Source organism: Physeter macrocephalus, chromosome 20 (genome assembly GCF_002837175.3).
Source record: "Physeter macrocephalus isolate SW-GA chromosome 20, ASM283717v5, whole genome shotgun sequence".
NCBI lineage: Eukaryota > Metazoa > Chordata > Mammalia > Artiodactyla > Physeteridae > Physeter > Physeter macrocephalus.
Window position 1 is genome coordinate 50,974,439 of NC_041233.1, and position 12,680 is coordinate 50,987,118.

At 41.1% G+C, this 12,680-nt stretch overlaps 1 protein-coding gene across 2 annotated transcripts in view; it reads left to right on the plus strand.

The window, feature by feature from the left end:
• Window positions 1-2,783: 2,783 nt before the first annotated feature.
• The window catches only part of EXOC6 (exocyst complex component 6), a 216,631-nt gene continuing 206,734 nt past the window's right edge, over window positions 2,784-12,680 (plus strand). For both annotated transcript variants that reach the window (XM_055081380.1, XM_024121372.3), the window contains exon 1: window positions 2,784-2,991. In XM_055081380.1, the coding sequence (XP_054937355.1) occupies window positions 2,879-2,991 (113 nt within the window). In that variant the 5' untranslated portion in view covers window positions 2,784-2,878. The remainder of the gene's footprint in view (window positions 2,992-12,680) is intronic.

Consider the following 12,680-nt stretch of genomic DNA (forward strand, 5'->3'; position numbering starts at 1 on the left):
GGAAAGTTTTGAATAAAAGGAAGATGCTGGTTTAGTCAGTGGAAACAGGAAGTTGTAGCCTGTCTTACACCACTTAGAAGAAAGTAAGAAGCAGAGAGAAAATTCACTTAACAGAAGTGGGAGGAGCAGAAGAGACGGGGTGGGAGTAGAGGAGGTATGGGGAGAGCTAAGGGGTTGGGGGGAGGCAATCAAGCCAACAGGCTGGAAGACCTTGAGTCTCCTGGTGAGGCTGGCTGTACAGGAAGAGGATAACAGCACTGTGTAGTAGGAACAGGGTAGGGCAGTAACTATGAGTCAAAGCTATGGTGGTTCATTAGTTATACTACTTTATGGCATTATACTGTTCTAAAAATACTCTATTTAAATTAACACAGTTTTATCACTCTATGTATTAAAAGCATATGCCTACATTATAAAATCCCCTTGAATAAACAAAGAGAGAAAGAGAAAGAGAAAGCAAATGTAACAAAATGTTAACAAGTGATGAATCAGATGAAGGTTATGTGACTGTTCTTGTAATTCTTCTGTAAGTATGAAAATTTTAAAAATAAAAATTTGGGGTATGTGGGGAGAAACATCAACTTTTAAACTATGTTACATTTAAGGCTCGGTGGGTCATCACAGATATATGTTCATGTGTATGTGGCATTACCTATGAAGTTGTTCTCTACTATATAATAAAGTGATGACCAATACTCTCTTATGACTAGACTGATTTCCCATCATGAATTTATGTATTCTCATAGTCTGATAAATTCAATCTGGAAGTCTCATATTTTTGCATCACTTGGACCAACACTTGGGCGTAAGGCAGAAGTAACTCTTAGCTTGTAGCTTTGCTGTCAATCATACATTCATTCAGTAAGCATTTCTTGAGCACCTACTGTTACACGGGGCAGTGTGTTGTGTTACAGGGAATACAAACACAAATCAAATAGACATTCTGCTCTTAAATAATCTGATAATTTGGTATAAATTAAAAACCCTGCACATAAATGACTTTAATACAAGATAGAAAATTACTGTTTTGTGTCAGGTCTTCAAGAAGGGGAAATGGTGATAGACATATTCCTGATGCATTTCTTCCATTCTGCCATGGAGGAAAACTAGGGCTAAGAGTTGAGCCTATTGGTGGAATTGATGTGAAGAATGCTGCATTGGTTTGCTATTGCTGCATATGACCCATTACTCAGTGGCTGCGAAGAACCATCATTCATTATTGCTCCTGTGTCTGTGGGTATTTGGGGCATGGCTGATCTGGCTGGGGCTAGGGTGAGCCCCTCTGTATCAGAATGCTGCAGCTGGTTGGGAAAATAAGCTTCTCCCTGCAGTTTTGTGGACCAGTTGGGATGACTCTGCTTCATGCATCTCTCATCCTCCTTGGACCAGCAAGCTAGCCAGGGCATGTTTTTCTCAGGTGATGGCAGAGGTGCAAGAGGGCAAAGAGAAGTATGTGAGGCCTTACAAAGCCCAGGCTTGGAGCTCACATACTGTCACTTCAGCTCATATATCATTGTCCAGCAGAACTCATGAGCTAAGCCCAAAGTCCTGGGGCATGGAGGGACACTCGGTGAGGCACTGGCAAGGGTATGGATGCAGGGAAAAGTGAAAAGTGGATGCAATTTATGAAATATGCCTTGTGGTTACGTGAATAGTACATTTTGAGGAGAAAGAACTTCAGCTTCTTTTTGGAGCATTATTAACAAATCTGATAAAAACTTTAAAAAAGTCGATTCATATGGAAGAATGTCACTACTCATCCCTTTATTTTTTATTTTCTTTGGCTGCGAGGCATGTGGGATGCGGGATCTTAATTCCCCGTCCAGGGATCGATCCCGTGCCCCCTGCAGTGGAAGCATGGAGTCCTAACCACTAGATCACCAGGGAAGTCCCTACTCATCCCTTAAATACCCACTTTCTTGTACTGGGCAAGAAAGCATGAGGTTAAACTCAGAATTGAGGAAGATCTAGTACAAATGGTAATGGGAAATATGTACCCATTTAATTTTTTAGGCCTGCTTGGGTTGGGCCTGGCTGTCGGCCACATTTTTCCTTGATATTTTAGGCCTCTAGTTCTTGCACACTTTCTTCCTCTCAGTGGCAGCCAGGCCCCTTAACGTCCTGGCACCTTCATGCTTTCGCCCTCCCCATCAAAATCTATCCTGCAGAAAGGGTCTAGCAAACTCACTCACAGTAAGGCATAAATGACTGATAAGGATTAAAATTTACTTCCAGGAGCATTTGTATTTGAACAGGAGACAAAAAAAGGAATGGCTCTCTAATGGTGGAACTTCACACAGCAGTGAGTAGTGTGGAGAAGGGAAACAGAGGGGGAACCAAGGTGCTTACCCAGTGACCTCAAAATTATATCCTATAGGATTGTTATGTTTTTCTCTGATTGATTGTTATATATTTTAGGGTTGTGGGCAAGGGTATAGTTGCAGGAATAACTAGGAGCATAGCTTTAATGGTGTACTTAGCATAAATAACATTAAAATATGTGCCCTAACAAGTCGATTGTACTTAATAACTTTTTATAGTATAATTCTTCTAATTCCTACCAAAGTTTGCAGTTACTGTCTTTGAGAAACAAGTAAATAAATACAGCAGGCATCAGGCAGGAACTTTCTGAATACAGCAGGCATCAGGCAGGAACTTTCTGAACTGTGTCAAGGTTAATAATAAATAAAATGTTATAAGTAGAGACAGGACAGCAACAGCTGTGCAACATTCTTGGAAGCAAGGATTTTGATAGCATGAGGTCAGACAGTGAGCTCAGTTTTTGCTGCTACTCTGAGTGAACACAGAACCCTTGTCATAATTATAAGGAAAACTGCATTTCTCTTATAAATTACAACTGTTTTGCACTTAAAATCTGATGTCTGCGGCTGGAAAATCAGGAGCAATGTTGGTGGAAGACCCAGATCAAACCTATGAGAATGTCCTGGCTGAGATTCAGTCTTTTGAGCTGCCCATTGAAGCTACTTTAAGGTAGGGCTCCTTTATATTTTGTTGTTTCTTCTTTAGTGGTGATAAGGTAGTTTTATTCACTTCGTTTTATCCTTTTCTCTAAAACAGAATAAAAAATAATTTTTGAAAAATGGTTACAACTCTGTACATACCTAATCTCAAAATTTTACCCCTCGAGGAATGACAGTAAATAAATAATCCACTTTTTTTTGCATTGTATTTGTTTCATGATTCATCACCACAAAGTTAAAAAATAGAAATGACTTTCAAGTGATCAAAAAGGACCTCATGCCAACTCCAAATAGATTGAAACTCATTTATATTTGAGTGGATGTGAGTTGTAGGAAAAAAACGTAGAATGCTTACTTGTATTGTTACTGCTCTTGGGTATATGGTGACCTTTCGGATATGTATTTTTTATTTCTATATAAGATTTAAAAATAGCTTCTTTGGTAAGATGGGGATGAATTTGCACAGTTCAAGGACAGGATTAAAATGAAAGACCCTGTATCTCTGTGTTAAACAGGCAGTCTTAAAAATTTAATTCTTTGTGACTGTCTGCCTGTACCTGACACTTATCAGTGTGGGAACAGGATGGCAATCACTGAATGTGACAGTGACAGACCATAAATATTTGTTGACTAATATTTGTAGATTAAGTGAAAGGATTTTTTTTTTTTTTTTTTTTTTTTTTTTTTGCTGTTGTCTTTTCAGTCTCAGAAAGATCCAGGACAAAATGGTTTGAAATCCTAAAGTTTAAATCTGAATAAATTTCTCCCAAGTGTTTAAATTTGATTTTGCATTAAATAAATTCTGAATCTTTTCAAAGGGCCTAGGGTAGTGTTGGGGGTATGGGAAGATATTGATATTTATTGGTTGATTCTTGGGCTATCAATATGTAGGTGCAGTTCAAAAATAATTACAACTCCATTATAACTGTTCCTTTTACACCTTCATTTCATCTGAGCATCATGAACATCCTTGAAGAAGGGCAGGTGATTTTTACCCTATTCAATAGGTAGAAGAAACTAAAGCTTTTCACTAACAGGTAACTTGGTAATTTTTTCCAAATGGGGCATACTTTATACTGTACTAGCATCTTCTCAAACTTGTGCATCTGCCTGGTGGCTAGGTCAGAAGTCTGAAGGGCAACATGAGGGGGGGATAAAGGGAGCCTGGATGTGTGTTAATGACTGTGGCCTCTGCTGCTACTGCTGCTTTAGAGCCCTGGGTCTTCACCCCTGACCCTCTCTCCTTCTCTCCTGGTCTCACAACCCTGGCCAACATCTACAGGCTTCATCCATCCTTGGAACTATCAGCCAGTCTTGCTCTGGTACTGGACCTGACTTCCCGCTTTGGTTCTTGGATCTGTCCTACCCTCTGTTCTGAGGGCAAATATCCCCAGTCTTGTACTTGGTCTTCCTAAAGAAAAGAATTGGTTTAGATCTGGCAGTCACAGCACTCTCCCAGCATCACAAGAGTAGACACAGCACAGATATTTTCTTCAGGTGCTGCCTGTCATCACCACCAGTGGACCTGGAATGCCCACTGTTAGCTTTGTCTGTAGGTTATTGAATGAGGAGTAAGAGCAGTCTTTTCCAAAGGCTACTGTTCAAACACCTCAATGTTATTTTGGAAGACAGACACAGAGCTCCTAACGAGCCTTTAATTGGGACAACATTCACCAAAGTTAGTTTTCCTAAACTGTTGCTGTGATCATTGATTAGATGAAGACTTCTTAGGCTAGCATTCGATACCTTTCTACACATCCCTGTGCATGTCATTGATATTCCAGTGTCACCTCTTCTGGTTCACTGCTCTTATGGAACATAATCAGCTCATGTGGGTTGGAAAATAAAGACAGGACTTCCATTTTGGCCAGACTGGAGTGTTTACTATTTGATAATAAGCCCTGAGATTTTCTTCCTTCTCGTGCTCATGGTTCCTTTCCTTTATCATCCTTCACTCTTATTTCTGCCTCTGCCAAAATCCAGCCCATCTTGCAAGGTACAGCTCAAACGTTCTGATCCATCAACCACAGGTGAGCGTTTCATCCTTTGAAGCCCCAAAGAATCCAGGGCATTTATTCTGACTCACTTGGATGCATGCGCGCGCGCGCGCGCGTGTGTGTGTGTATTTTATACTATAACCATTCTCAGGCTAAAGACTCCTGAGGGCACAAGCTGTGTCTTACTTATATCTTAGCATCCTCTGCAGAAGCTTCTACCATGCCCGGCACACAGTAGCTAGATAAGTATTTGTTGAAGTAATTTGTAGGAGCTTCTGAGCTAATGATGACCTTGCGAGGCAAAAGAAAGAAGGTCGTCCAGAGAGAAAGTCATCATTTCAGGGAAGAAGAGAAGGCTAAAGTATTTGAATAGTTACAAGTTCTAAAGGCAGAGAGGGTGGAAAAGAAGTTTGGCTGGAGGGAGATTGGCCCAAGGGCTGGCATGGACAGTGAGGGGAGGGTTAGGACGTTGAGAGGATGGGGCTGGGGATACAGGGGAGAAACATTCTCAGGGAAAGCCCTGCACCTGGGAATGGAGGTAGAGAAAATAGACAAGAATTCTCCTAGTTGTTCTTCCCTGTCACAGAAGAAAGGCGTTACTTCTACAGACGTTTTCTGTTGTAAAATCCTAAACTGTTAGCTTCCTCTCCCTGCCCACCTGGTTTCTGAGGTGCCCTGCTCAAGGTCAGTGTTCAGATCAGGGTCAGGTGGGGTTTGTTTCTCTAGCAAGGTGAGCTCAGAGAGCTCAGGAACTCAAAACCCAGAGATGATTTCTGCTAGTGTCATTTAAGGATGGCTCAACAGCCCTTCTTTAACAGGGTATGCAAGGCTTCCTGGCACACTTAGCCCCACCATCATCTGAGAGAATGGGTCTCCTCCACCTAGGAGTCGTGAGGGGGTTGCTGGGACCGGGGCTCATGTTGTCTGGTACTGTCGATGACCGTAGTCTGATTCACCTGCCCGGGCTGCCTTCCGCCTACCTCCTGACTTCATACAAGGCTGCTCCCCATCCTGTCTCCTGCCTGACTCTCCCAGTGGGCCCCTTGAGTCAACTCCTTTGGTCTTCTTTCTGTTTTGCTGGAAAAGTGGACAAGAATCAGACGATTCTGAGGTCCTGTGTTTTGTTTTCATCTCTGTGTGAAATGGGACCACTGCCCCAAGTGTTAAGTTTAAAGAAGAGATAGTTCTAGGGGCGAGTTGAGACATTATGTTTTTTCCATGGTTTACTTGTGTTGCCAATGAAATACCCAATAAAGTCATCTCAGGCAGCTCTAACAATTGAATTGGGGAATAAATTTCCAGGGTGGCAAATTGGAATTTGATGTTAGCCACACAGACAGTGACTGAATTTCAAAGAAAAGGGAGAAATGTAAAAAAAGGCCTGCCGCTAGTGCCTGTGTTGTCCTAGCATGGCTTTGCTCTGGGCATTCAAAATCACCTGGCTGGCAGATGCTTGGTAGGCTAAAACTCATGAGCAGGTGGGGTCTGGAATTAGTTTTGCTACCCTAATCCTTTTGCCCTGGGCATCACTGTTTTTATCATGCTACCACCATATGGTAATTTCCACTAGACTTTCTCATTCTTATTAGGTTTTCTGATTTTTACTCCAGTTCCTCCAGTTGGCCTAGATATGCCCAACTCCTTGCCAGCTGCTGCCTCTAGGGGGCGTGCCTCTCCCTGGTAGGCTTACCGGCTCTCTGGAGCCATGCTTAAAGGAACTACAGGGACTTCCCTGGCAGTCCAGTGGTTAAGACTCCATGCTTCCACTGCAGGAGGCACGGGTTTGATCCCTGGTCAGGGAACTATGGTCCCACATGCCCCATGGTGCAGCCAAAAAAAAAAAGAAACTACAACACTAGTACCTTATTCAGCCTTATTCAGCATTACCAACTTCCTTGAACAAGGATAGTTAATAGCTTTCAACTAGTAGTATATCAATTCCAATGCATTGGTAGTGGTTTTCTGAATCCTCATGTTGAGAGTGGTTCTGATCGAATAGCAATGGTAGCTATGGTCTTAGGATAACACAGTAGAGCAGCATCCTTACACTGATCATATCCACACTAGAACTTCCTGCTGCCAGGCCTCGCTCATTAGAGCGAGGCCCCCCATGGATACCCTCTCATACCTGGATATAGCCTGGGCTCATTATGCCTCTTAGGCTCCTGCAGGTGTGTTGTTAGCCTCTTAGAACAGGTCTTGAAATCATAACATGTCTGAACCAATTTGAATTCAGAAATTACAGTGTGTCTTATTACTAGAGCTGAGACTGAGATAAAGAGATTGAAGGGCAGTGCAGTGTTAGTGGGAGGAAGAAAAAGAGGACATATCCAAAGAAAGCCCTGCCGAGGGCTGGGAAAAATAGGAGGAAAAGGGAATTGTACATGATGACGTACCAGAAGAAATTTTTGTAATTGTTTTATGATAACATAATTGTTTTACACTTGTACTCACAGACTCTCTCGGGCTCTTTTCCAAAAGCTGACCATGAGGTTTTAACAGTTTAAGAGCAAACAGGATATTATTATTTCTTTGACTTTAATGTTTTTAAGAATGAAGATAACATGCTTTTAGGAAAGAACAGAAAACATTAAAACAACAACAAAAAACAACCACCTAAACTGTAAACACAGTCAAATCTTAGAATGACAGACTAAAAAATATAACTAGTTAGATTCAGCTGTAGACATTCTAGGATGCTCTTGCTGTTTTTATCTTCAGAAATGTAAGATTTCTATTAAATCTTATTTCAATAAGTATGTTAAGATCAAAGCTCTAGCATTTATTAGTTATTTGATTTTGGCCATAGTTTCTGAAACTATAAAATGGGAATTATAATAAAACCTATCTCAAATGTATTTGAAGTGCTTAGCACAATGCTGGCCTAGCACATTGTAAATGTTCAATATTTTAGCTATTATTATTATAATTATGTCTAATTTACATCTGGGATATATATTCCAGCATAATATAATATACACTTTAGAGTGTTGAAGTAAACAAGCACTCACAACATCTTGAAATTCTGAGCAGGGGGAAAATATTGAGTAATGTAAATTTTATTTTGGTTGCCTAATATTCAGGGGAGAGAGGTATCCCTTTTCAAAATCCTATTTACTAATCCTTATATTTGACGCTAATGTAATATCATGACCTCATTTAATCTCTAATGGGAGTGGTATAGTGTGCAGCATGCTGTGGATATAAAATGGAATCCAGAGAAACTGTTCAGGAATAACTGTGGGCCTAATTATGACTGAGGCCTGCCACGTCCGTAGCACCTCAGGAAAGCCTGGGGTCCCTGATGACAGTGGGCTGTGTAGTTGCCGCGTTTTCACTGAACACTTAAATAATACCATCAGCTGCTTGATCTTCAGTGGAACACTAGAGAGAAGTTTAAAAAAACATTTTTTTAATGTTGGGAACTAAGTATTCCAAGCAGGGAGACAGTTCTGTTTATTTAGTGGTTAAATGAATGGGCTCTGGAGCCAGAAGGACATGTGTTCAAATTTTGCCTCTATACTACTTACTGATAGAACTATTGAAAGGTTTATATGAATTAGGCATTATGTGTATTTAATGTAGTGGCTCATACATAGCAAATGCTCAGTCATTCATTAAGTAAATATTTATGGAGCATCTCCAATGTGGCAGGCAGTGGTGGAGGATGGGCAATGGTCTTGTTGATATAGCAAGATCAAGAGACCTGGAAACTCCCTGCTCACAGGGAGCTGGCATTTTAGTGAAGAGAGCTAAAAATAAATTAAAAAGCGGTAATAAGTGCTATGAAGAGTAACAAATCAGGGTGAAGGATAGGGAGGTCCAGGGATCCTATTTTACAAAACGGAGGTCCAGGGAGTAAATGTCAGCTATTATTATCTTTATTAACATTTCATTACATTACATTAGTTACATTTCTAAATCCTTTTTTGCTGAGAGAAGAAAAAAAAATAGGACGAGTGAGAAGAGAGGGAGAGAGGGCGAAAGGCAATAAAGAAAAGCTAAGTGGGGAAAGAGTGAGGAATAAAAAGCCAACAATGAGGAGGAAAGAAAGAGGAAAGAGAAGAGAAAATGGTGTTATAAGCTGGCGCTGGGGTGCCGTGGGGAGAGGAGGGAGAGAATGGAATTCAGAGAAAATACTGTTGCTCTTTAATTGCTCAGTGGACTTTAAAATGTTTAGCTTTCGGATGAGCAATGTAATGGTGCTTTCAGGACATCGTTCTGAGGGCAGGACTAGTGATACAACTTACAGGACCAATGCAAAATGAAAATGCAGGCCTCCTTGTTCAAAAAATTATTAAGAATTACAAGATAGGGGCTTCCCTGGTGGCGCAGTGGTTGAGAGACCGCCTGCCGATGCAGGGCACATGGGTTCGTGCCCCGGTCCGGGAAGATCCCACATGCCGCGGAGCGGCTGGGCCCGTGAGCCATGGCCGCTGAGCCTGCGCGTCCGGAGCCTGTGCTCCGCAATGGGAGAGGCCACAACAGTGAGAGGTGAGAGGCCCGCGTACAGCAAAAAAAAAAAAAAAAAAAAAGAATTACAAGATGGTGATAGCAGAGCATTAAGCCAAGAGCAACTTCTTAGGCCCCGCATGGATGAGCCAGCTCTGTCTGAGAGCTTAGCGTAGAACCTGGCACACAGCAGGCATTCAATAAAATCAGTTGTGGAATGAAGAGAACCTGGGGCTAATTACTTTTGAACTTCTTTGAGGACTGGCCCATATTTCAGAAAAACTGATTTTATTTGGCTTCAATTTCAGATTTCCTTCTATTGTTCTCCTTTGTGGGATATGGAACAGATTCCTGGACACAGTTTTGCAGCAGGAATCCTCCCAGGCCTGGCTGGGTTTTGTTCACATTCTCTTGCACTTACAGACTATGGCCACCTGGGGTCACTGCACTAACAAGGTAGAAGCTTGGAGGAAAGCAGCTGTCAAGACAGCCCCAAAGAGTGGCTAAAAGGCACAGGGAAGGGTTAGTTGATAAGAGCCAATATATAAAGACTGCCTGTACTCTACATTTTGATAAAGTTCTGCAATTATATAACAAAGGCTCTTAAACTCTTTAAGAAACATCTGAATGATATTAGCAAAGTCTTGAGAGGATAAAGATCAGGAAGTCTGCTATAGGGTTCCTAGGAGTGAGAAAGGGAATCTTTCTGTAGAGCTGTACCCTACCTCATGAAACATGCTTTTACAACATTAAGCTTAACATGAGAAGTATTTGCATGTGGATTATTTATTTAACAAATAGTAACTGGGCTGGTAGTAAACTATACAGACATTGTCCCATGCCTGGAAATGGAGACAGACTCACTGATTGTTCGGCACCATGATGTGTGTGCCTCCAAGGACAATGAAGAGACCCTTGACTTAAAGCAAGATCCGGAGGGCTCACTAAAGTGGATCCAGAACCAAGGGTCTAACCCAAAGACAGGGCACTGGTTCCCCAGCCACAACAGGAACAACTTTCAGGCAGTTTCCTCCCATCGAGCATTCAGAAAAAAAAATGAGGTTCAGGTTCAGAGAACTCTGATACAGAATTAGGCTATTTTGTTAATGGTTAGAAAGAAAGAACAATATTATGTCTGGTTTTTATTTTTATTTTACCAAAGAGGAAGCTAAATTCTGGGCTTCCTGATTTAATAACAAATGTTGGATAATCCTCATCTCCAATGCTCATGCAACATTACACATATATTATCTCCTTTAATCTCCACACCACTTGGTGAGCTAGGGACTATTATTGCTCCCAATTCACACTTGAAGAAACTGAGGCTTAGACAAGTTAAGTCACTCTACTGAGGCCCCACATCTAGTAAGAGATGAATTGGAATTTGAACCCAAACATTTAAATGCCAGACCAGGGCAGCTGCATTCTACAGCCTCCTTCTGAGGGAGGGGCTTTCCCAAGATTGTTTATTAGTCTGTAGACAAGTGGCTCAAAGTATAAGTCATTAATGATTAAGATGAACAAACCCTTACTTTGCTGGTTAGTTTCCTGCCGGACACAGAGCCCGTCTCCTGTTCTGTCAGTCTTCCTGATATATCTTTTCCCTCCCCAGAGTCCTGATGAGAGATTTTGGGTAGATCTCTGGAAGTCAATATCCACTGCCCCCAAAATAACTCAACATGCATGTGCAGTCTTCCAGTGTGCCCTACCGCTCCCAACCTCTTCAGACCAGACTAAGTCATTTATTCCTTGGGTAAAAAAACATCGGAACAGTCTTCTTATCTGTTTTTTTTTATTAACAGGATAAACAGGAACAGCTTACTAGCTCCATCTTCTCCAACTCACTAGCTGTGTGGCTTTGGACAAGTGACCTAATCTCTCTAAGTCTCAGTTTCTTCAAATTAAATTGGAGATAGCAAAAGTACCCCAGAGGGTGAAATTAGATTTTAGTAAAATTAGTACTAATTTAATTACCAAAAAAAATTATGAATTAAGTTAGTAAAGATTAAATTAGATAATATAAAGGGCTTAGCAAATAGTGCTCGGTAAACAGCTATGATGGTTTTTATTTTGGACTACGGCTGAAATTCTTCGTTTTGGAGCCTTTTAGAAATGTAGCACTTTAGGCCTTTTTTGACATAAATGTGTTTGTTATAGCTACGTCCATAATTAAAATTTACATAGTTAGTTATTTAGGACATTTAGCTTTAAATTCTTAGCAAAAAAACTTCAGGTACTAACGGAACTCTCGGAAGTCACAGAGGGAACCAGCAAGAGTTGTTTCAGAAGGAGAAGTGGTATATGGACTTCCTTCCATCTTGACTTGACTTGAGGGGAAGATGCTGCCACTTAACGTTGAGGTAATCTCCGTGGGTAGGTGTTGAAACAGGCCAGGAGTGAAGAGTATGTAAGCAGGGCTGGCTTCCCAGGGCAGGGGCATTTGGAGCTGGGTTTAGATAGATGGCATCAGGGTTGGAGAAGAGAAGGGGAAAAGGTCTGGGTAATGAACACTCCAGAAAGGAATGCCCCACGAGTATGGGGCATTGCCAAATAAGAAGCTGACTTGTGCCATATGTCTCCTCACCTTGCTTTACTCTTTAGAACAATGAATTCTGGCCCTGCTCATCATCTGAGCTAAGATAGCCTGCCATTTCCTGCAGAGAGAACTGGCTTTCTGTTCTCTTTGTAGGACAGTAAAAATTTGTTCTCGGATCTTATGTTTTGGTTTCAGGTTCAATTTTCAAAAGGCTTATTTTCCCCTCTCAAGAGCTGAACCTGCATTTCCGATGTGCTAACACCAGGTGGTGGTGCCTCAGCAATTGAGGACACAGTCTGCTAGGAAAAAAAATTCAGTTTTTTACTACTCAGTAAAAAACAGTGGTATGAAGGGCCAAAACACTAGGGTCTAGGTACAGGTATTTGGCTCCATCCAAGGATAAAATTTTAAATAACCAGAGGAATGGATGAAGTTTATATCCTCTGACAAGAGTCCATAAATATCATTTCTTGCATTGAAGCTCCTGATAAAAGTGAACATCAGAGAATTTGAGGTAACGTTTTGTTTGTGCTGCAGATTTCTATTAAGGCAACTGAATACACAATATTATAAGATGTTATATTTAATGTCAACATATAAAGAGCAAGTTTGATGAAACTTTTTACAATTTGATATTGTTTTAATTCCTAATTGTTACCAATAATGGATTAATTAAACTCCTACCTACTCAGACCTGTTTGGAATGCTCCTTTC